The sequence below is a fragment of the Anas acuta genome, chromosome 24 (genome assembly GCF_963932015.1).
Source record: "Anas acuta chromosome 24, bAnaAcu1.1, whole genome shotgun sequence".
NCBI classification, from domain to species: domain Eukaryota; kingdom Metazoa; phylum Chordata; class Aves; order Anseriformes; family Anatidae; genus Anas; species Anas acuta.
The window spans coordinates 1956288-1980263 of record NC_089002.1 but is presented as its reverse complement, the minus strand read 5'-3'; the positions used below and the strand labels follow the sequence as shown (position 1 = coordinate 1980263).

General features: G+C 42.7%; 2 protein-coding genes across 21 annotated transcripts; one reads left to right on the top strand and one right to left on the bottom strand.

Moving 5' to 3' along the window:
• Positions 1–70: 70 nt before the first annotated feature.
• Positions 71–3623, bottom strand: OARD1 (O-acyl-ADP-ribose deacylase 1). 3 transcript variants are annotated; one of them, XM_068660031.1, is made up of 6 exons: positions 3376–3623; positions 3040–3107; positions 2359–2503; positions 2152–2210; positions 1672–1784; positions 71–1318 (listed from the first exon to the last, which is right to left on the bottom strand). In XM_068660031.1, the coding sequence occupies exons 1-6, from the start codon at positions 3500–3502 to the stop codon at positions 1216–1218; spliced, it is 615 nt and encodes a 204-aa protein (XP_068516132.1). In that variant the 5' UTR covers positions 3503–3623; the 3' UTR covers positions 71–1215. The 3 variants fall into 3 exon arrangements, with proteins under 3 accessions (XP_068516132.1, XP_068516134.1, XP_068516133.1); XM_068660033.1 differs by having other exon boundaries at positions 3372–3608; XM_068660032.1 differs by having other exon boundaries at positions 3526–3604.
• A 189-nt stretch (positions 3624–3812) lies between these two features.
• On the top strand, positions 3813–19863 carry NFYA (nuclear transcription factor Y subunit alpha). 18 transcript variants are annotated; one of them, XM_068660015.1, is made up of 10 exons: positions 3813–3966; positions 6888–7009; positions 8720–8800; positions 11050–11196; positions 12485–12616; positions 13251–13356; positions 13849–14015; positions 14820–14993; positions 15375–15476; positions 16309–19863. In XM_068660015.1, exons 2-10 carry the CDS (start codon positions 6935–6937, stop codon positions 16360–16362), a joined length of 1038 nt encoding a protein of 345 aa, XP_068516116.1. In that variant the 5' UTR covers positions 3813–3966; positions 6888–6934; the 3' UTR covers positions 16363–19863. The 18 variants fall into 18 exon arrangements, with proteins under 18 accessions (XP_068516116.1, XP_068516111.1, XP_068516112.1 ...); XM_068660010.1 differs by having other exon boundaries at positions 8720–8803; XM_068660011.1 differs by having other exon boundaries at positions 8717–8800.
• The last annotated feature ends 4113 nt before the right edge of the window (positions 19864–23976 follow it).

Below are 23976 nucleotides of genomic sequence, written 5' to 3'. Positions count from 1 at the left end.
ACAAACAGAATTTGCAGGTCTGCATAAATAACGAAAACATACAATAGATTCATCCATAACACACAAAACAGAAAAGGCTCCGTACGTTTAATAGGTCATAAAAAGTAACTAGGAACCCTATTTTACAACAACAAAATCTTGACTGTCTCATCTATTAGTTTTATTCAACATATCTTGCATTTTCACAAGCATTCAGTATGACAGAAGTCAAAACATTTGGTATTACAGGACAGTGGGGAAAAAAAGAAACAAAGGAAATGCTGAGAGTGGGTTAGTTCTTCAGCACTGGAAGCAAATTTTCCGAACTCCAGTGTACAGCAGCAGTCTAATACACTGATTTGTGATTATCTGGTGACAACAAACACCAAACCATACACAACAGCTCAACCACAAAAGCAGTTAAAAAAAAAAAAGGCAAAAAGCAAACCTTGCCTTCCATACCATTTTTTTTTTTTTTTTTACAGCCTATCAGTCGTTCATATGCGAAGACTCAAAAAACTGAGTTCTTCATGCCATATGAGTCATATCACACAAAATACACCAACTAGGTGTCTTTACAAGTCTCCAGGATCCCCTTTCAAAACCTTTTTCCTCCAGTTGTGTACAGCCAAAACGTATACATAGGGATGTTCTTTGCAAGGACTGTGCTCTGATCTGACAGCAGAGCACTGCGGAAACATTTGCTTCACGTTGACAGCACAATTCTCCTTGGCACAGTCTCATAACAAAAATACTTGCTTCCAAAAGATAAAAATTTTTAATCTTGTATAGAGTAATTATACTTTATGTGAACACAGCAAAACTTTAAAAAAATAGAAATGGCAGGGCTCCACAGCTCATCCTGATGAACCAGAACAAATCAACTAATAAGCAGCAGCAGGCAGCTCCAATTTCACTCTGCACAGGAACTGTCTGCTTTCAACAGAAGCTCCAGTGCACAGCCAGGTGCTCTGCGGAGGACCAGTGACATCTGGTGGCTTCATGGGACATGCCACAAACTCCCTGAGGGTTCAACACAGCCTCCCTAAACACAGCATCCTAAATTAGCTGCTCTGGGACTTCTGCTCTTTTTGTTTTCCTATTAAGCCACTGCCAACACAGGAGTGAGCTATACTCAGAAGAATGTGCTCAGCATGCAGTTTCCCCCTCTCATCAAGTTAAGAAGTTGCCATTCTTGAAAGCAAGGGAAACGAGGCCATCTTTGAACTCTTCTGCTCACAGAGTGTAAACGGTAATCTTTATATCTGTGTCTTCAAACACTTCCCCAAGTATTGCTGAAACTTTATCCCAATCCAAGCGGTCAAGTCCACACCCGATCCTGGAAAATAAGACACCAAAACAACTGTAATGAGCTCTTTTGGAGCATGCTATGAACAACTAGCCCTTCAGGCAGCTACAATTTTATGTGACACTAACTCACCACAAATCAACATAATGCAGATAAAATACAGAAATAACCAAGCCCGAATGCTTTGCTATCATTTAAACCCACTGGGAAACGCACGCTTCATTTACGCAATTGAATAAAAGGGTTATATTGAAGGGGATACTTGAACTCTTATCTCATAGTAGGGAATCATCTCTCAAAAATCGTTCTACCTGAGCAACGCTGAATTACTTATAGCGGATTTATATTGATATTACTTATAGCACACTAACTGGCATTCTTACTTGGGCATGGAAATGTCCGTAACTCCGTTGTTTAGACAGTGAGTTTTCATGGCTTCTAAACTCTTCCGCATATCCTCGTAAGTGGGTTTATGAGAAACTTTCTTCTTTGTAATCTAAGTATAAATATAAAAGGTCAGTTGTGCCTTTGGTGCAATCATTGCAACCTTTTTTTTTTTTTCAAAGCATGCTACACCACACTCAAGAGTCTCTACTTTCAGATTTGCTACTATAAAAGAAAAAAGAACTACACTTCATAGCTTGAAGCAGTATAAATTAGCAGCTGATTCTCTGAACTTCAAAGTATGAACATGCACACACAAGGAAGCTTGGCTTCTCCTCAAGGAGGAAGACTTGAGTAATGCATCTCACTTTTTTTAGAAGAACATACTCAAAAAATCCCTCAAAACTCTTAAAGCCCTAGTAACAACATCTAATACAACTTAGTTACAGGGAAGCGCTGGAGTCCTGTCCTCCTCTTACCAGGTAGTAAATATACCGGTCATCTCTTTGGAGAACTGCCACCTCTCCAGTTTTCTTTTCTAAAGAGAAAAGGAAAACGTTATTTTTAAAACAGTTAAAGTCCACTACATAATGACCCCAGCAACCCCCCTACCTTGGAACACCCTTACTGCTGGGAACCATTTAACCCTTAAACCCCCACATGCCTACCCCACACATATCACTCACGTTGATCCAACAGCTCCTGGACGCCTCCAAACTTTTTCTTAAAAAGAACAGCTATGCCTGCGCCCATGCGACAGTCCTCACTGATGCAATGGGCCAAGGCGTCCGTCTGGGGGCATGAGAAAAGGTCTCCCTTAACACACTTGATCTGAAGAACAACACAAACACAAGGGGGAAAGCTTAGAGGACAGACTGTGATAACAACACACCTGCAGCTAGGCAAGCCCATATGATAACACCTGTGAGGCACTGAGCTTTAGATGCCATTTACAAGTAAACTGATTTATTACGAGCTGTGAACATGACAAGAAGATAACTTATCTTTTCTACAGGATCAGCTATGATAATCAAGTGCCAGCTCAGCAGTTCATTTTACACAACTGATAAAGGAAAATTATGTAATACAGAGTACAAGTGCCTTAGTGCACATCCTCAACACGCTGTCAGTATGGCAGTGCTCCGTACACCTAGATATTCAAACACTTAAGCTCTGTGCTGATCTGAAATATGTACTTCACCGACTGAAGTACAAAAGCAAAAGAAAATTAATAATAACTTGAATAGCAGTCACTCTCCTCCCCAAAGCTACGTGGTACAACCACCTCTCATGTTAGTAGGGAACAAGAACGTCTCTTCACAGAGACGCATCACAGCGATAGCCCACACAACCCATTTTCTACGCACTCTCTCCCCTTGCTCCTTGAAGACCTGGGTGGCCATGGTAACGTGGGCTATGGTGAAGACTCCCGTGGCTAGAAAGATGACAGAGAGAAAAAGTTGTTAGAACCCCACACTAGGCAATAAACTCGTGTGACAGAAGGCACAGGGCTGAAACTGCCTTCATAGGCCACAGTAGGCAGACAAAACACCCCCTTGGCAAAGGAGGAGGAGAAAAAAGAGGAGAAAAGCAGCAGCTGCGGGGTGGGGGAGGGGGGAATGAAGCACCCGCAGCACCCCACAGCTCGGCCCGTGAGGCGCCAGCAGGCCCCAGCCCGAGGCTAACGCAGAAGCAGCACCCACGGGCCTCGGCTCCTGCTCCGGGCCGGAAGGAGACGCGGCAGGGGGAAACCCCGGCGGGCAGGGCGCGAGGAAGGAGCCGGAGGAGCGGGGCTGGCGCCGCCCCGAACCTGCCCAGCGCTGCCCACATCGCCCGGCCCGGCCCCGCTTCACCGCTAGGCCGCGCTCGGCCTCCCGCACAAAATGGCCGCCGCCCGCCCCCCCCTCAGCCGCCTCTCTAGGCAGCCCGGAGGACCTCCCTCTCTATGGTACCCGCCCAGAACATTCCGCCGGCCGCCCCACGGCGCACGCGCGAGGCGCCGAGAGGCGGGGCCGAGACGGCGGCGGGAGGGAGGGGGCGGAGCCGGGGCGGCGCGTGCGCACTGCGGGCCGCCACCGCCCCGCCGGCCGCCCTCCCTCCCTACGGCGCATGCGCGGGGGCGGCGGGCGGGCGGGGCCTTCCTCCGAGGGGGGCCACGTGCGGGGGGCGGGGCCGGCGGGAGGCGGCCTTTGTCCGGGGTTGGCCGCCATCTTGCGCGGAGGCGCTGATTGGGCTGCGGCGGGCGGCGGCGGAGCCAATCAGTGGCGGGGCCCAACCGGGGGAGCGCGGCCCGGGTGAGCGCGAGCAGCCAAGATGGCGCCCCCAGCGCCCCGGGCGGGGCCGGGCGGGGGCAGGGGGCCGGGGGCGGCGGAGGGGGACGGCCCCGGGGCAGGAGGGGGCCCGAGGGGGACGGGGAGGTCCCGGGGGGACGGAGGAGTACCGCGAGGTACCCGGGGGGGCGAGAGGGCAGCGCGGAGGAGGCTGCGGAGGGCACCGGGAGGTGCTGGGAGGGTGGAGGGGAAGGAGCGGGGCAGGCCCCGGGCACGGCCCGGTTCCGGCAGTGCCTCCCTCCTGCCCGGCCCTCCTTCCCCCGTAGGGCCCGGTCCTGCCTGTACGGGGCGGCTGGGGGGCGGTAGGGCCCCGCCCTCGGGAGGGGGAGCCTTGTAGTTTGGCAGATGTCCCCCGGTGGGAGCCGAGGGAACGGCCTGGAGCTGTGCCAGAGGAGGTTGAGGTGGGCAATGAGGAGCCATTTCTGCTCAGCCAGAGCGGGCAGGCGTTGGGACGGGTTGCCCAGGGAGGTGGGGGAGTCCCCGTCCCTGGGGGGGCTCCAGGAGAGGTTGGGGCTGGTGCCTGGGGATGCCGTTCAGTAGGTTGGACCAGATGATCTTGGAGGTCTTTTCCAACCTTAGTGATTCCTGCTGCCAGATGGGCACCTTCTCTTCATTCTCCTCCTCATCCCCTCCTCTCCCTCCCCATCCCATTACCAAGGTGGGCAGCCCCCCCACCCCCTCCAGGAGTCCCAGTGCCAGGCACCAAATGGCAGCTGTGAGCCCCCATCTGAAGGGAGCTGCCCCCAGGGAGCTGCGGCCCCACTGAGGAAAGCCCCAGGGCTCAGGCTGTTCTGCCACACAGTAAAAACGCCTCTGTCTGAATCTCCCTGCCCTGCAAGTTGGGTATGGAGACCACAAACAACACACGGGTGCCACACATTGGATCCCGTTCAGCAGCGGGAGATGAGGCAGGGGCGTCTCTGTGCTGGTGTTCAGTGGAAGCCTGTCCCCGGCTTTGTGGGGGCGGCTGTCCTCTGCTGGTGTCCTTTGAGGACTGTGATCAGCCCTGGAGAGCTGTGCCAATTCCTTGGGTTTTCTCCAGGAAATGTGGGGTGTGTTTCTCAACGGTACTTTCGTGCTGACTAATTCCTGGCATAGGGAACTGCTCCTGTAGGTTCAGTCGCACGCAAACACGTGAACATGTGAATAAAACGAGCTCTGAAGTCATCTTCAGTGCAGACAAGGGCCCAGTGAGGAGGAGCTGACAAGTGAGCTCAGTGGGAGGAGCTCGCCCATTGAAGCAGAACATGATCGTTGCGATTTAACTCTGATAGAGTAACGCTGCTGCTCTTCTGCTCTCGTGAAGGAAATGAAGTAATCCCTCGGAGGATAATCCAGCACGTGTAAAACCTTCTGTCTATAATGCTGGCTAGCCACAGCTTGTGCAAAGAATTAGGACTACGATGCTGCTGTTTTTTTATGCTAACAAGATAGGGGCTTGACACGGGGGTCTGAGAAGAAGAGTTCCCAAATATACATATCCCTGTGCTTAATTTGGTGTGAAGAAAGCCAGAGAACTTTTGGCAAATACGGTTTAGTGGCATCCCATGCTTGTCACTGAAAAACTTCCCTGCAGAATGAGATGTGGGAGCTGTTTCCTGATAGCCCCACAAGCATTTAGGGCAGAAATTAAGTATATTTGGGCAATCTCTGGAAAAACTGTTACTAAATGGGCCAAGGATGGAGTCAACATTGCATCCAAATGAGCCTTTCTGCGCTGGGACTCAGAGTATCCGTGTGATTTCCAGGGTTAGTGTTGCTGCATCCAAATTGTGAACAACAGATCTGATCCTTGCTCTACTACAGCTGAGCATTATGGCCCCCGTAGTATACGTGCTTCTGATCTGTTTTGTTACATACTGCTTTTTGCCTGTTTCTTCATAGTTACGCAGTGTTTGGTGTTAACACTGAAGAAATCCGTGGTGAATAAAATCATTGTGTTTTTTTATAAGGTTACAGGAGTAAGGTAGCGTTGCTAAGATAACAAGGCACTGAAGTACAAAGGATGTTGTAAAGCTAAGGAGCAGGGAATGTGAGCGGTGTCGTTAGGTAGTTACTGCAGTGTCTATTACAGCTAGAGGAAGTTGGGACTGCATTTCATATATTTCTTTGAAAACTGAAGGGGCCTGTTGCTTTTTTTTGTTGTGGTTGAAAAAAAAAAATGAAAGTCATACGCTGCTTTTTCACTGGAGCAGTAGGTACATGCTCAGCCATAGCTTAAATCAAGTACATCATTAAAAGTAGCCATAAGAATCCTTCCTTTGTTGATCAGCTGAGAAGAAATGTCAGGGAGAAGCAGGTTATGGAACCAAGTATTTTATTTCAGCTCTGTGTTCGTTGTGTGGCTAGGCAAGAGTCCAAGAAATGAGAAGTCTGCTGTCTGTTTTGAAAATACAAGAAAGGAGGAGAAGAAGGAAGAGATAAAAGGAGGCAGTGCCGTGTAGTTGGGGAAGGAGAGCCTGTTTCACTTATCTTTGTTGAAGTCTCAAAATCTCATTCAGTTTTGCACCTAACCGTTGCGTTTTGTGATTTTAAGAGCAAACGCCGCTCTCCCCCGCCAGTAAGCACTGTAGGCAGCTGTCCACAGGCCAGAATATGCAGAGTGAAACAAGCAGGTTTACAGCTATTACTTGAAGATAATTACAGAATTGAGTTTGAGATAATAATGTGGTTTTTTTAAATAAAAATGCCAGCTTTGTTAATAAATGAAAGTACAGTGCCATGAAGGAGATAAGTCCTTGGTGAAGCAGCAGCTCTGACTGTGTGACTGTGACCAAGGCGTCACTTCACTGGTAGCAGGTGGTTTGCTTTCCAGCTACCGTAGGATGATGCGAATTTTTCAGCCTTGGGACAGTTATCACATGCTTTTTTTCTTGCTTTGCCAGCTACACGGACTGAGGTGTGCCTTGTTCAGCGTTGGAACTGAAGCGCTATGGAGCAGTACACAGCCAACAGTAACAGTTCCACCGAGCAGATCGTTGTGCAAGCTGGGCAGATTCAGCAGCAGGTACGGGAAGTTAAAGTGGGTGATTTGGCACTGCCAGTGCTGAATTGCAAACCTGCTTCTTCTCAGAGTTCCGCACAATCAGCGAGATGTCTCATGATACTGTCTGGATGTGTGTTTACCTGACTTGGGTCAGCTGAGCAGTTTAACATTGAGTTGTTTTATCATTGAAGTCAGAGTAAATAGGCTTTTTTTAAAAAAACAAAACAAAGAAAAAAAAAAAACAAACTTGTAATTTTATGGTATATATTATCGAATTTCAGTGGAGTGGGGAATTTGCAGACTGGAAGTGATGTGAAGAAAATAGCAAATCCTCTGAAAATGGAGGAAACAAAATACTAATCCAAAGAGTCAGTTGTCTTCAAGGAACAATGCAGATTTCCCCCCAAAATGAAGTAAATTTTTGTTCAAGCCAATAGAGCCTTTCTCCAGCTATCTCAAATTGAAATCCTTCAGTTTAGTACTACAGATAGATGAAAATGAACACACAGTACAAGAATTGGGGGGAAAACAAAACAACTAAAAGAAAACCACCTTGTATCTTTGGATAAATTCATCTGTTCCAGAATGAACTTCCTAGTTTACATGTTAGTGTGAAGGCTATTTGGTTGGTTTTTGTTCTATTTTGTCTTGTTTTTAAGGCTTGTAGGTTTTTAGTGTTATTAAGCTATTCACATAGGATAATACATTCTCAGATGAGCCGTGCTGTTGCTGAATTTTTGTTGCATCTTAGGTTCATTCAAGGCAAGAGGCGCTTCTTAGTTTGTCTTGCATGTGGATGAACCACTGGGTTATGTTCCCAACGAGACGTACTCTGCTTTGGTATCAGCCTATTTGAGGGTTTGATAGCTGGGACCAGCTTCTTCCACTGAATTTAGTAGGAGAACAAGATTATAGTTAAGGATGGAAAATGACAAATTAAGAATTATCAAAAATACCTGCTTCCAGCAGGTAACCAAAGATACAAAGGCATCAATGAAACCAAAGGTAGGTAAAGGGCATTAAACATACATGAACTTCTCTCATTTTAGCTCATACTCTCAAAGCCAGTGTTGTACTGTACATGAAACATTTTTCTAAGATTTTTTAATAGGCCAGCTGTAGTACAGCTTTTAATAGAGAGATGTCGTACATCTCCCCAAAAGCTAAGGCAGTTAACATTGATTATTTTGGGACTCTTACTAAAGAGGCTAAAGATAGATGAGGCTTTTAGACTTAACTGCTTTTGCAACCTCTCAAGATCATCCTTGAAGGTCAGTGGTGGGAAGAGGCGATGATGCAGAGGTGACACAGATGAAGCCTGTAGTCTTTGCTGCTCTTCTGTGCAGGAAGAAATGTATGGCCTTTATTGTAACTAACAAGTCTGGACAAAAATCTGGACCATTTTGCAGTAAAAAGTCAAGCAGTGAAAGGAGACATTATGCAGAAAGGTAGGAGCCTAAAACAATGAAGCAGAGACTTTTGAGTTCTGGAAAATGACCTCCTGTGTTCTTTGTAACTGATTTTTGTTTGGGATGTTGAAGGCTGTCAGTATCATACACAGGTTTGCCAGCATTCTGTTCTTAGATCTGCTAAGTATAATCACGTTCCATATGTTCTGAGAGCAGCATATATGAATTCTAAGATTCGTCCTCTTCCAGCAAAGTGTGGTTGTCTCTTGTCTGAGCTGTGCATTTCCATGTTTCAAGCTATTCCTGTTCCTATTCCCAGCAGCAGGGTGGTGTCACTGCTGTCCAGCTGCAGACTGAGGCTCAGGTGGCATCCGCCTCAGGCCAGCAAGTCCAGACCCTCCAGGTAGTGGTGATCTCTCTAATTGTGTTTGTGAGCACTGCATGACCCTCCCCATCACCACATATCTAATGCTGTGTTTCTTACAGGGTTTGAAATAGGGGCAGGAAAATTGGTGGCCATTACTACATGTTTGATGTGAGCTTTCCATAAAGAGCAGGGGTTACAGCTTTTCATTGGATCTCAGATGCATTCGTGAATTCCAGCCATTATAATTCTGAAAGCAAATAGTGGTTGAAATGGGACTCAAAAGGAAATTTAAAAAATATATATGTATAAGATAATGAACTCAAAAGTCAGAACTGAAGTGATGCAACCCAAAGATTTTCCGTGCTTTCAAGGATTGGATTTCTGGTACCCACTGTGAGTAGTTCTGTGTCTTCCCTACATGAAAGGGACAGAGGTGGCAGATGACCCACCAGCTTGAAGAGTGAAACTTCATCTGTGATTGGAAAAGGTACCGGGGGATGGTATTAGCTCCTGCAGGACTGAGATGGCTGATTTTTTATTTATACGTGAACAACACAGAAACCCAGGAGTATGTGTTCTAACAAATGCATCAGAAATTGGAGAGAAAAGCAAGGTCATTTCTTGATTTATTTCACACTTGATTTTATTCACACTGATTTATTTCAGCGTGAAGTGTTTTGCATCTTGCAAGCATTCACAAATGTTACTTTGTTAGCTCACAGAGGAGATTTTTAAAGGAGTTGATAAACCCTGGACAGTTATAGCAATTTATTAGCGAGTTGTTCACTCAGTATTTTGGTTTTGTTTGAGGCTTGAATGGACTTGCCAGGTGTAAAGTTGAACACAGCATTTTTTATGTTTGGAATTGAAACACGGAAAGCTGGCTGACTTGAATTGCTTGGGTCACTGTGCCCTTCCAGTTCCACCCACCTGTTTTTGTTGTTGTTTTTGCTTGCTCTAATGCATTAACAAGACTCCTGGAATGTACATTTATCTTTCTGCTTATTGGGTGTAGTCCTGCTGACTGCTTCTCTGGCTGACACGAGCATGCTTTTATCTCTTGTAATTCAATAAAGTACTACCAGTTTTGCTAGTGACTCCTATGTGATAGTAACAAGGTTGAGGAACGGAACGATGTAGCAGGGGTGTGGGGTGACCTGTAAAGCCCCAATATTCTATTTCGCCTGCTGGTTCTTGAGGTCCCACAATGGTGGTGGCTGGATGTGTGTTCACATGTAATTTAAGGTATTTCAGCTATGTGAAGTGAAGATTATTTTTTTTAGGCATTCAGAATGTGATGAAAATCTGTGCTGATATTCAGTCTGGTGCTCTACAGTGAGAGTGGTTGAAGAGCAAACATTCAGTATTGCATGTTCTTGAAACCTACAGCTCAAAAACCCAAGAACTCAATGACTTTGTTCAACAACAAAAACAACACAACTTGGGGCATGGCTAAGGGTGATTACCTGTTACCTATTTCACAAGCCTCGTCTCACATTTCAGCTTACTGTAGTCTTTTCGAAGATTTATTTTGGGGAGTTTGGGGAATTAGCAGGTTAAGATGTTTAAAGAGAGAAGTTTCCCCTTGCCTTTCTTTTCATTAGCCTTTTTCCTAGTGGCCAGCTGCAGTGACTTTTAATGCAGAATTTAGAGAGGCTGCAAGCCTTGTTGGTCCAAGAAGTGGCTGCTGCATGTGTTGTGTTGCTCTTCCTTACTGAACTACATTTTGTGTTGCTACATGAATAATTTCATTTAGTAACCATGAAGAGATTCTCTAAGAATATCACCTGCTGTAGATACTGGTTAGGAAACAGAAATTGTTTAAGCACTTAATTGGAGAGAGTGGAAGCTACTGCAGAGTCTCTCTGCCAGAATGGCTTATTTAGAGCTCTTCTCATTAGGAGCCCCAGCCAAAGATTAGTAGTAGTGATGTGGTTAATGAAGCTTCTTTTACAACACTTTGCTCTTGGGCTGTGCATGAACGTAGTTAGTGTATCTGAAAACATACCTCATGCCTTTCATGCTTTATTGCAATTAGATGGGAGATACTGGTTAGACTGTAGCAGAAAAAGTTAATTTGAAAACTCCAGCAGCATAGCACGGAAAAAGCTTTAGAAATTAAAGGTGTTGATGCTGATTATCAGCCCAGTTCAGTGATTGTCACTGCATTCCAATAGGTAAGCACTCATTCTCACGTGGTAGTTGCTTTAGGTTCTGGTTTCATACCACCAGACGTTTTCATTGTTTTGTTTGTGTTTGTTTTTTCTTTCTTTCCTGTTTCCTAGGTCCAGGGTCAACCGTTAATGGTGCAAGTAAGCGGAGGCCAGCTGATCACATCAACTGGCCAGCCCATCATGGTGCAGGCAGTGCCTGGGGGTCAGGGCCAGACAATAATGCAAGTCCCAGTTTCCGGAACGCAGGGACTGCAGCAGGTGAGATAACTCTAATTTTATTGAAGATTAATTGCAGAGAATGAACTGTGATGTTCTTACCCTGTCAGATAGTGTGTTTGCCTCAGCACTGTTAAAATAAACTGGGCAGCTCTGGTTGTTTTCCAGCTGTGGATCTGCCACAGTGAGCTGCCTATTTAAAAATGCAACTAAAATGTGCTTTGTGCTTGGTTTTCATATTGTAAGGGATGGTGCAAACCTTTTAAGTGCAGTCCATCAAAATATAGCTAGACCTTGGTGTTTTCTTTTTTTAACTGACCATTACAGTATAGTTGGTGGTCTGGTGCCTACTCAAGTTATGGCTAGAGAGAGGATTTTAAAAATTATTTTTAAGAAAATTAAAGCTTCTTGAAGTAAATCCTTGTGCTTGAGTTCATCTATTATGTGATGGCTGAAGGTGCATTTAAATGTTTCCATTGCAAAGAAAGTAATAGTGTAGAAGGAAATCTGATGATTTTATTAGAAACAATTATTTTTAAATACTTAAGAAAGTTTTAAAATTTCAGCGGGTGCTCAACGTGTGTTCCTCTAAAGTAAGGGAAGAACTGTAATGGCAGCTTAATGAAAGAATGAAAGTGTTCTAGTGATTAGAGAATGAGGTTTAGGAATAAAGTTCTACACAGTTCAGGTTGCACACGTTGTGTTGGTGTCTTGAGAGGTTTATTTAGTTACTGAATTCAGTTTCCTTGATTGAAAGACAATATTTTTCAGGTTAGGTTCTTTACAGTCTGGTTGTTGAGGAAAGTCTGTAACTTGGTTTTAAAGCAGAAGTGGCAAACTATATTCCAGTTTCTCTTTGTATCACACAAATATTTACATTGATGGATAGACTTCTCCGCAAAGCTGAAAATATTTTTATATATCTCCAGGAATATTTCTGTATGCTGGATAATTAACGCTTTACAGATACTTTAAATCTTACTCTACTTTTTTTTCTTTGACCTGAGTGTTGTTGTTGCTAGTTTCACGTGAATAATTTATTTCTTCAACCGTTTTACTCTGTAAGCAGCGGAGAGTTGCTAGGGCATGATGACACTGGCATGTTACATTTCCTCTGTTCTGTACGGTCCTGACAGCTGTTGCATCAGTGACCGCTGTGTTGTAGAGAGGAATAAATTAAAACTCTTTGTTTTAAAATGGAAAAATGAGAAGAATCAGTGCTTTCTTTGTAACAGTAAATCATCCTCAGAGATGATGTGGTAATGCTGAGGCCAAGGAGGGAGAAATAAGAGGTATAGTTAATGTTCCTTTCTGACTCTTTCTTCCACAGATTCAGTTGGTCCAGCCAGGTCAGATTCAGATTCAAGGTGGGCAGGCTGTGCAGGTACAGGGGCAGCAGGGCCAGACCCAGCAGATCATTATACAGCAGCCACAGACTGCAGTTACTGCTGGCCAGACACAGGTAACTGCACCAGCATGAAAGGGTTTTCTTGAGAGGCGTAGGAAGAGAAACTTGACAAATGACTTAAGATGTGGTTAAGTAAAAAGGAAAAAATATTTATTAATGTTGAGGAGAACTTGAGAATAAAGTTAATATTTTTGTAGTGTTTTCATGCATAACTCTGGGACAGAATGAATAGACTGCATGTTTTTATCCATCGTGTTTCTGTATATTTGTTCATGGCTGTTTTCATCTCTTTGTTGAAATTTGACAAAATATTGCTAATTTCATACTTTCGCCATTTTGTGAAATAGTCTAGTCGTACCTGGGTTTTCTGCTGTTTTTGTTGTTTAGGACCAAAATTAAATTTCTGAGCAGACTAGTTCTTCCTTTAATATATTGCTAGTGAGACAGAAAATCTAGAACTTGTTTCTTTGAATGTTAAGTACTGCAGTGTTAGAAAAAGTTTATTAAACGTGCTTCAGGTACTTTCTCTTCAATTCAGTGGGTTTGTGCTCCATCCTATTTCTTTATGCTGGTAATAAAGCAAAAGAAATACATGCCTGAAACATCATAAGCACTTTGTGTTAATTCAGGAAATGTGAAATGTGGGAAAGAAGCAGTTTATAAAAGTTACTGTGTTCTTTGTTTTTAGACTCAGCAACAAATAGCAGTTCAAGGACAACAGGTAGCACAAACGGCTGAAGGCCAGACCATAGTCTATCAGCCAGTTAATGCTGATGGAACCATTCTCCAACAAGGTAGGAGCTTTGGTGCAAAAATTCAGGACTTCTCCAAATCTGTCTTACGGATTTTACTGCCTTGTAATTATTGTCAAAGAAAACAGCGAGTTACAATGTTGGTTGGTAATGCTGTGATTGTTTTGATATGAATTGTCATAGCGAATGGAAGAAGAAATGTTTGTTTTATACAGGAATTTAGCAGGTATTGTTTTCCCCAGAAAAATCAAAAATTGCTTTTTTCTTTGGCAAGGTCTATTAGGATAGAAACACTTGAGTTTGCTTTTACACTTCAGACCTGAGGCTGAGATTACTGTGCAGATACAAAACATACCAAGCATGAGGACCAGGTGATGGAATTTAGTTAAGAACTCACAATGCATTTCTAAATCCTTTTGCATCTTACAGAAGGGTGAATGAGTGAAAAACAGAAGTGGGACTAATGATGTTCCCTTCTTTCTGTGTGCGTGTTTTTGTTTTTCTTTTCTTCTTTTGTGTTTTATTTTCTTAAAGTTACAGTCCCTGTTACAGGCATGATCACCATTCCAGCAGCCAGTTTGGCTGGAGCACAAATTGTCCAAGCGGGAGCCAACACCAATACCACCAGTAGTGGACAAGGGACTGTTACAGTGACACTGCCAGTTGCTGGAAATGTTGTCAACTCAGGGGGAATGGTTATGGTATGTATTTAACTTTCCATTGATCTTTTTAAAGGTTGAGCTTTGAGGTATCTGTGCACAAGACACTATCAGAGATTCTTGTCAACTTAATATGGTCAGTCTTCTCGTAGCTACCAGGAGTTTAAATTATACAAGTTTTCAGTTTTAGTGGCCTATGTCCTATTGACTTATGTACTCCTGTACTTTTGTTCCACTACAGCAATTGAGTTCAAAAATCTAGAAGCTGAAATTCAAAATAAGCTGTTAACTAATAAGCAGACATTTAGAAAGATTTAATTGACTATTCCATTTCTTGAGGATGCCTTATTAATGTTTTTTTCTGATTCATACGAACACATTTTCTGCCAGTTCTTACTTCTTTGTAGTGTGATACCTTTTAACTTGAATTTTATTGTTCATCTCCACTAGATGTCAGCATCTCTACAAGTAATAAATGCTTAAGAAATGTTAACGAAATTATCATATAAATTAAATAAGTGATAACCAGAAAGAAAGGAAAGTGATGACATGTCATGGATGCAAGTTGTACAAGAAGCAGTAACGTGGTCATAGAATTGTACATTGTATTGAACTTTTAGTATTATCAGGAAAAAAGCAAGCACAGATGATGATGTGTGATTTATTTGTTTAAATTTGTTCTGCAGTTTGAGAACAACTGTATTACTTCTTTCAACTTACATAGGTACATTACCTGAAGAAAAAACAAACCCTTTCCATTCTAAACATTATATTTTATTTTAATTATTCTTGCATTCTATTTTTTTTTTCCAACTACAAGTACTAAAATCATTCTTCTCTGTATAGATGGTACCTGGAGCTGGATCAGTACCAGCTATCCAGCGAATACCTTTGCCTGGAGCAGAGATGCTTGAAGAAGAGCCCCTGTATGTAAATGCCAAACAGTATCACCGGATCCTTAAGAGGAGGCAGGCACGTGCGAAGCTTGAAGCAGAGGGAAAAATTCCCAAAGAAAGAAGGGTGAGAACATAACTCGAATCTGATACAGGGCTGCTCTATGAGAAAGGCACAGAAAAGCATCTCTACCAGAGAAATAAGGATTGGAAACATAGTATTTTTCAATGTTTCTTGTTCATAAGCTACATCAGAGTAATTTCTTAGTGTCCCTTGGTGGCAGTAATACTTCTTTTCCATATGTTTAATTGTTGAATAGGTATGTAACTGTGTTGCAAAGAGGCATTTACTGTAAGTGTTTTATCTCAGGGGTGGGTGGGGAAGGATGGGGTCCAGGTAGGCTGTTTTAGTGAGTTGGGAATTTCCCCAGTGTTCTCATTTACTTGGAATTACTGAACTAGAAAGTGCAGACTGCTCTCATTACTCTCCTCTTCTGTACTGTGACAGAAATACTTGCATGAATCTCGGCATCGTCATGCCATGGCCAGGAAACGAGGAGAAGGTGGACGGTTCTTCTCACCAAAGGAAAAAGACAGCCCTCATATGCAGGTAAGCAGAGTTTTGTCTGTCCTTTGGACAGATGACACTTTTGTTAATTCAGAATGCACGTTAGGGATGTATTTCCACTGTTTTCTTTGTTCTTTTTTTGGAGCTAGGCTGCTGACTTTTGTCCCTCTCTGCCCTTGGTTTTATGTTTCAAGCATTGTAAAGAAACATTCTCTTCTTGCAGAGAACAAGCACCTATTTGCCTTGAGTAATTCATTCATAGTAATGTTGATAGAAATGTATTCACTTTGTTACAGAGAGAGAGAGAATGCTTGTATTTGTTGTCCTAAGAAATACAGTCTGTGCAGCTGTTCTGACAGCATACCAGCAGTCTCCTTTTTAGGACTTGTGTTAAGGGTAGAGGTGCTTTATCTTGCTGATGATGGAAAATTCAGAAATGTTAATGTCTGATTCTTAGTAGAGTGCTGATTAATGTAAAAAGCACAAGAAAGGTTTTTTCAAAGGAAAGAATATAATAGGGTAGAAATAACGATTGTTGCTAACTAGTGCTTTAAAGCAGTCCTGTGGCTTCAGTGGAAGAGTGTTTCTCATTCAAAAATGAAATCCTTCCCAAGTACCAGAATCAGACCTAGACCTACCAGCAGTAGGTTTTCCCAAATACCAGAAACAACACATTATTAGGAATTAAAACGGCTTATATATCCCAGTTCTGTTACAGTGGCTTATAAAACCCAGTAAAAACGTGACCTGTTTAGAGAACAGAAGCAGAGGTGTTATAGGAGTATGTTTTATTGAAATAGGTTTGTGATTATCTGCTGTTACAGAAAAGTGTATGACATGTATAAAATACATGACTTGTATTTTGTATCTGTAGGATCCATCTCAGGCCAATGAAGAAGCAATGACACAGATGATCAGAGTCTCCTAATCACTGCTTAAAGAAAAATATAACTGAATTCCTGTCCCTTCTGCAAATCTGTTCTACCTTACAAGTGTATCAAGCAAGTCTTTCAATGGGACAATCGCCATATCGCAGCCTATCCTTTTCTACAGAGCAAACACCACGTTTTCAGTGTGTGGTCAAGATTTTAACTGCAGTTGACTCAACAAATAGAAACTTAATGACTTCCTTGGTATACTCTTCTGATGCAGCACAGGGATTTCCAAGTCTGACTGCTCACGCCTTTTTTTCTTTATAACATCTCTTGCATTAAGATTGGCCATGGTGAGAGTGTGCCACTGACTGACCAGCAATAACTGGCATGCTGAAGCAGGGCCAGCAAAGACCTCTTGGAGTTACGGCCCTTCTGTACAGAGACATAATCCAATTTATAGCAACCAGCACTGATATGACTACACCACAGTACTTTCCCAGTAGAGACTTGTTATTTACATCCACTTCTTACACCTTTGGACCTAACTGTCAACTGAACTGTTCACTGCTGTTGCATTTGCACTTGTGAGACTGACAGAAACTGAAGGGGGTTCTCTTAAGCTCTACTCTGTAAAATATGTAAACAGCAAGCTCTGCTCTGGGAAAAGTTCAGCCGTCAAGTCAAAATAATAGAAGTAGGTTGAGATTATTACAGGACTTGATCTATTGTGTATTTGGTCCAAGAAGTAAGGGGAGAGGTTTGTTGTGAGGATAAGGATTTAATTAGTAAAAGCAATTTATTGGTGTTTTTTGGTATGTTTATTGCTAGCAGTTGGTGCTTTGAAAGAAGAGTGGATGGTAGTATAAAAGGATTAAAACTTCCAAGTGAAAATCTTCCAAAGGATTATTTTTTAATCTTTCTTCTAACCTGCCAGTCCAGTGCATGGTTTCTCCAAAAGAATTAAAATCTGCCATCTCAGAGTGATAGCACTTGACCATCTTTCTGACAGTGTTTCTTGATGTCTGTTCTAAATCAGTTCTAAAAATTCTCTCCTATGCAGAGTGAGGGTTTGTTTCATGACAGCAGAAGCTCAGGACAACTCAGCTCATCCTGATGTAATTAAAGGACTGTTAAATGAAGGCAGATATTGATGAACCTTTCAGGCTTTTTACAGACTATCCTCTTAAATAAAAAATTAAAAAGTGGCACTTAAGGAAGGAGGAGTACTTGCGTTTGTTTGTTTTTTTTTAAGGGATTTTTCATGACCTATAGCTGGTTTCTGGCTGCATATTTTGACAAAGCATAGTTTTCTCTTTCATTCAGTTGCCCATTACAGATTTTTAAGCTTGCTCCATTCTTACTGATTTGAAATGCGTTGATGGAAGCTGTAGTTCGTAAGCCTTTTAACAGATGACACATCTTTCCATGCCCATCTTCTCCCATCTTGACTGAGTTCTGCAGACTCGCTGTGTGTCACCTGCATAGTCTCCTCTCTTCCATTTTTTGTGTTTTGTAGTTAAAACTGAGTCACAGCAGTTAAGCATGGGCTTGGAAATACAGCCAGATGTGACTGGGCGTCTGGAGGGTGTTGATTAAGAACATGAAAAGGGAAGGTGTCAGAGGGGAGAGGTTTTATTGTGGGGAAAATAGCCAAGGAAATGAGAGACTCGTTTAAATTTGGTGAACTTTATTTCCATGTGAAAAAAGAAGTAAATGCAACTTAGAAAATTCTAACTATATTATCTCGCTGTTACATTTTTTCCCATTTACTAAGAGCTTATGGCTAGAAGCAAAATGGAGAAATCAGCAAGTGCTAAAAGGCTGGGAGGATACAAAAAGACAAAGCTTTGACCATTCTATTAAGAAAAGAGAAATACACTAAACCTACAAGTAAGAAAAGATGGGAAGAAATATAAGAGGAAGGAACAGAAATGTAGAGAAACATTAGATGCTACGCTGCCAGCAGGCAATCTGGGAGGCAGAGTATGCCTGCTTAGTTATTAAGGAAGACAGTGCTTTGATCAGTCACCTGTAAAGTATCTGGTGAAAGTACAGAGAAGAAAAGCAGACTTGGTATTTACAGTTAGCTGGATTTTTTAAATGAAGTTCATTCTCTTCTGAACTTGTAGCTCGGTGTTCTTATCCTTACTACATCTGACACAGTGAACTGAAACTGAGAAACTCTTCTGTGCAGGGTCATCTGCAGCTACAGGAGGAGGTGGAAGCCTAGTTCCAAATCTTTAGTTTTGAATTTTGTCTTAAATTATATTAGTAATCAACACTCTTCTCACAAATTTTACATGAGGGCTTTTTCTAACTTCAGAAAGCATTGATGGCATCTTTGGTGCCTTTGGTTGCTTCCGCCTTAAAATACTTGGCCAGTTGGTGCTTGTTTTCTTCAGTTGGCAACTACAAAATCTGCACCTGGCATTTCTTGTGAGGTCACCCATTTCAGGTCTTTCAGTGAAGGAATGACAACTTCTGCTTTAGTTGAATTTGCAGCATTATTGTAAATACTTTTTTAGAGCATCTGTACATTTTGTCAGTAGAATATTCATGTGCTGAAGTAAGACAGCCTCTCCATAACATTTCTGCTCTTCAACTGAGAGCTGATCTCTGTCCTGGAGAGCCCCCTCAGACAGTTGGGAGTTAGAGAAGCAGAGATTATTGCTTTGACATTAATTCTTTCTCTCCCTCCCTTTTTTTTCTTTTTTTTTTCTCTGTTGTGAGTAATTATGTCTTTTCTTAAAGAAGTTGTAAACTTCTAAAGAACAGCTAGAACTTTTTTTCCCAGTAAGCCCTTCATATATAGGTTCTCTGATCTGTTGTTGTAGGAAATGTATTAAGGCTTACGGATTTGTGTTATTTAGGAAGTCTTACTGTTAATACTTTAAATAGCGATGTGAAAGCCTGAATGCTACTGTCAGGTTTTTCATTTGCTTTAGGTTATGTGTGTTCACTTCTAAAAGTAGTGTTTGCTTGGTCAGATTGGAGGTATCAGTCAATGTGATTGACCCGTGTTACCAGAAGAGTCTGCTTTCTTTTCCTGGGTAAACTTGTTAAATTGGAGACATCACCAAGTTCAAACCTCTCTAGTAATTAAATGAGAATTCTTTGTGGATTGGCTATACTTGAGCAAAATCTCCACTTTGGGAGTGCATAGAAGTGTGGATGAGGATAAAAGAATAGGCTTGGGGAGAATATGAAATGTGGTTGATCAAGGAACACTGGAGCAGTGAACCTATCAAAAAAAGAAAAAAACACTTGTACACAAGTTGAAAGAATGAGATGTAGAAAATGGTCCTCAAGTGATGCTAAGCTAAACGGCTTCAAGGCTTTGCATGTTAAAAAGAGGGGAGGGTGGAAAAAATGTTCATGTGAATGGGTGGGGGGTGTACTGAGATTTGCGTAATGTAAGGCAAAGTTTGTATATAGTTAAAAGTTTATAATTTTTTTTATATAATGCATTTTTTCAAGTGTATTTTGGTCTTTAATAGATGCAATTGTAAGTACTGTGTACACTATCCAGCTAATAAAAATTTATAAACCAAGAACCAGCTTTGGCTCCGCTACTGCATCCTTCTGCTCCTTGCAGTCCAGTGGCAGAAGTGGCGGTGTGAGGGCAGGCAGCGGTTCTGGCACCATCGAGGCATCCTGAGGCAGCTTGGTCTTTGCCCCTGAGCCTGGCTGCTGCCCTCCTGCCCTGACGGGACTGACCCAGGCAGCTCGGCACCTTGTTTTGCTCCATCCCCATCCCACCATTGCCCGAGTGGCTGCAGGTGGAGGCCTGGAGCCCTACAGGTGGTAGAAGCCGACTGACTGAGGGAATCGGGCCTCCCACCATGGGTTCTCCTTGGGTGGGTGTTGCTCTGTGACACTTCAGCTTGGGTGGTGGAGAAAGCCTCCATCTTGTCCCGCTGCTTTCCCTCACGGGCTGAGGCAGCCTCAAGATGGCGGCTGTGGGGTGGCTGGTGTGCAGGCGCTGGGTTGTGTGAGGGAAGGCTGCAGGTGGCATGGAGGGCAGGCCCAGCCCTCAGCCATGGGGCTGGGGAAGCTGCTGAGACCCTCCTGAAGTGGCCTTGCTGGTCTGGAGGAGGGAAGGAAGGCTTTGACCTGGCACCAGTGTGCCTTTTGTGCGTGCGTCGAGTGTTAGGTGAATCTCTGGGCTGTGAGCAAAGCTGCACGCTCATTAGAATGGTCATTTTTGATTGAAACAAAATAAAGGGAAATACCATCCTGCTTCTTTAGCTAGCCAGTTCCTGGGTGCCCATTGGCATAATGCTCAGGGTGACATTCCAGTCTCTTTCATGTTTGTCGCAGGAGTCATTGTACACCTTGAATAATTATCCCAGAAAAGTAGCACAGAAGAATCCAGAGGTAATACAGAAGGGATTGTCCTGCAGGTGCAGTGGTGGAATTTGTTCAGGGTTGCAGAAGTGTAAGTGATGACCGTCTAACTTTATGTTACCCAAATGCTGTTCTTTCCAAGACATTCATTCCTTTATATTCTTGCTTATCTTCCAGAAAGGCGGTTTATTCTTGTCCCCAAGCTCCCTAGTATTGATATTATCTTTTTTTTTTTTTTTTTTTTCCAAATATGACAGAATGGAGACCATTAAAAAGAGCTCTGTTTTGGTGCAAAAGGAAATTTTCCTCTTAAGAGGATTGAGCAGGCTTTCAAAGCTTTAAGAAATACTCAGCTTCCATGTCTGCCTACTACTACCTCTCAGACATACCTGCTGTTCCTTCCATATGTGCTGCTCAGGCTCTCAACAGCATTGGAACTTAAATGTAAGCAGTGAAAACATAAATACTTTTATCAAGCCTGAGGTCCTGCACTGTTAGGCAGTCTTTTTGCGTGGTATCATCAAGTAGTTGTATGTTATCATAGTGTTGTTGAAACAGTTCTTGTGTGTGTTTAGAGTTTACAAAGCTCTATGGGATAACAGCCTTATAATAAATAAATAATATTATCTTCAGCCTATTCCATTTCCTGTGTTTTGGGGATGTACTTTGTTTTAGAAGAGATACACCAAACTTTGTAGGTATTCATAGCTATATGCTGTGTTCTTGGAAGAACTGTAAGCACTCCCGTGGTTCCCGGAGCCTGGTTCTACTCATGCTGGTGCAGAAGCAGCTCACTGCTAGCAGAGGTTGAGAGCAACACATGAGCATCGCCAGCTGGCAACAAGCAGAACAAAAAGGGCAAGTTTTGCCCCAAGCACTATTGTGTTTCTTTCTCCTGTGCTGGATGCCTTAACAATATTTTCCACGTGAACCAACTGTGGGTGACATTTTTATGCTGTGAAACAATGTGGGGATAGTGAATGAGTTTGTATTTAGGTATGCTGAAATGGTCCCAGAGCTCCAGCTGAAAATTGGTGTAATTCAAATGCTGGTTATAATGGGGTGTAGCCATACTGCCTGTATTAAGTGTCTAAACTGGGGGGATGGTGTCCACAGAGGTGAGGTAGGAGAGAATTACCTCCAACAGGCAGTTCAGAGCATCCTGAACAGCAGTCCTGCTGTTTGGGTTTTCTTCTGAAAAATTCCTTTTTTCTCTCTCCTAAGCAAACATGATCTGGCCTCTTAGCTTGGACAGTGTTGTGTGCTGCAAAGCCCCCACGGGCAGGCACAGTGTGGGTCCTGAAGAAAGCTGGCCGGATTTCTGATACTGCATTGTTGGCAGCTCTGCAATCACGATGAAATGCAGAAATACTAGAAGTGTGATTGTTGGTAAATCGAGCAGAATCATGAATGCAGAAGAACATGAAGGGCAGTAGCCCAAGGGACTAAGCAGACATCATGGGCCTGGAGGAATGCCCGTAGCATGCAATAGGTTATCTGATTACAAAGCCACTCATATACTGATTTTTACAGTTTTTTGCTTTATTCTTAATTTGAAATTCTTTTCAGTTCCTTTAAAAGAACAGGAGCAGACTAATTTAAAGCAGTCTCTCACATTGGAGAGAAGTTCCTATATCTGCTAATCTTGGGCTAATCATGGTTGCCAGGATCCTGTTTTATGTTGCTTAGCTTTCCTTTCTGGCATTCTATATTTTGCAGTTGCTGGGGATGGGAGAGAAGTAAGGCATGAAGCAGAAAACAATCTAACAGGTATTCTAGAGTGAATAGAATGAACAAAACTTTGTACAACTAATGTGAAGTGGATATGGTTGATGTTTCTCTATTCTTTACGTTCCTCATGCAAGAACACGTTTCTGATTCTTTGTATTTTGAGGCGCTAGAGACAAACATGTTCCAGAAGTGTTCTTGTGTTTCCATGATTTCCAGAGGAAAAGGAAAGGTATGAAGGAGCCAATTTAATTTTGTCAGCAGGATACTCCTTGATCTCTGTAGTATTGCTCCCAAGCAATATAATCCAAAAATCAGTTTGCTTTCCCATTTTTGTTTGTTTCTTTGTTTTTTTTTTTGTTGTTTTTTTTTTTTTGTGGGTCTTTCAGGACATGGAGCAGAACTGGATGGTTTTTATAGTAGCTAATAAAACATTATGTTTTTCATCTGTCTTTTGCTCAAATCTCTGTGGCCTCTCATCCATATGGCAAATGTTACCCAATTTGTAAAACTGCTGCTGGAAGGCATCTCACTATAGTGACTGTAGCAGTATCTCTAGAGTATAATTTATTATATGATTGTTCTGTTCTTAATGTCCTCTTAGGGCAAGAGCCCTTTGCAGTGAGCAAATGAAGCTGCCCAGCTATTAGTCATATGGATATACCTTTACTGCCTATTAGAGACCAAAACACTCCTCTTACTGTTTACTGCTGTTGAAGTGGATAAAGAAGAAACAAATATTTCAGCATAGGCTGCAGAGTCTGTTTCATCTGCTGATGTGAATATTAAATTTCATTAGTCAATGAAGCCAAACCAGACTGCCTCCCTCCCAAGAATTAGCTGCAGTTTCTACCATTAGTAAGTATCAAAAAATCCTAGAAAGGAAATTTGGGAATTATCTGTATCTCAGGAAATTTCAAGGCTCAGAAGAGAGCTCTTTAACGTTGCCCTGGGGTCTTTTTTGTCAAGTACTAAGAAACTGCTGACTTTTAGAGGATTGTCATTAATTATTTGATTACCCAAAACTTTCAGCATGATCCTCTTCAGTAGTTTGTTTCTCCCCTGGAAATGGCTCTCAAGATGGTATTCACCTGAGTCATTAAGTTGATTTTTTCAGCCACACTCTAATCATTTTCCATGAGAAGTCATTCATCATTTCAGTCCTTCCTACTTTAATGATAATTTGATCAGTGTTAGCTCTAAGAGGTTGACATCTAACTTGGGACACCGCTTTGCACTACTTGAAATGTTGAAGCTTCCCAATGTTGACTGTCACAAAATAGGAGCAATGAAGGAGCAGGGATTTCCCTTTCTTTGCAAATGTCATTACAGGTTCTAAAGACAACAGAGTGGTGATTCATTAGAGGGGCAAAAGACAGGAAAATGCAATCCCCACAACACATCTCACCCAACAAAGGAGCACAGCAAATGTTAGCACAAAGAGAACTGGCAGAAGACGTGGAAGTTATTGACCCTGGTTCCAGGGCTGTCGTTGATGTCAAATCCCCCAGGTGCTGTGACGTGGAGCTACCTCTGCAGTGTGTTCAAATTTAGGAGGGTGTTGCTCCACCTCACAAGTCTTTTAACACCTT

What these genes read in the sequence shown, in the direction of transcription:
- OARD1 (XM_068660031.1), bottom strand. Translation starts at nt 3,502, where the DNA reads ATGTGGGCAGCGCTGGGCAGGTTCGGGGCGGCGCCAGCCCCGCTCCTC. An exon ending in ACCGGTATATTTACTACCTG is followed by an intron (nt 1,785 to 2,151) that starts GTAAGAGGAGGA and finishes ATTTATACTTAG; the next exon opens with ATTACAAAGAAGAAAGTTTC. An exon ending in ACGGACATTTCCATGCCCAA is followed by an intron (nt 1,319 to 1,671) that starts GTAAGAATGCCA and finishes CTTATTTTCCAG; the next exon opens with GATCGGGTGTGGACTTGACC.
- NFYA (XM_068660007.1), top strand. Translation starts at nt 6,935, where the DNA reads ATGGAGCAGTACACAGCCAACAGTAACAGTTCCACCGAGCAGATCGTT. An exon ending in GAACGCAGGGACTGCAGCAG is followed by an intron (nt 11,197 to 12,484) that starts GTGAGATAACTC and finishes TTTCTTCCACAG; the next exon opens with ATTCAGTTGGTCCAGCCAGG. An exon ending in ACTCAGGGGGAATGGTTATG is followed by an intron (nt 14,016 to 14,819) that starts GTATGTATTTAA and finishes TTCTCTGTATAG; the next exon opens with ATGGTACCTGGAGCTGGATC.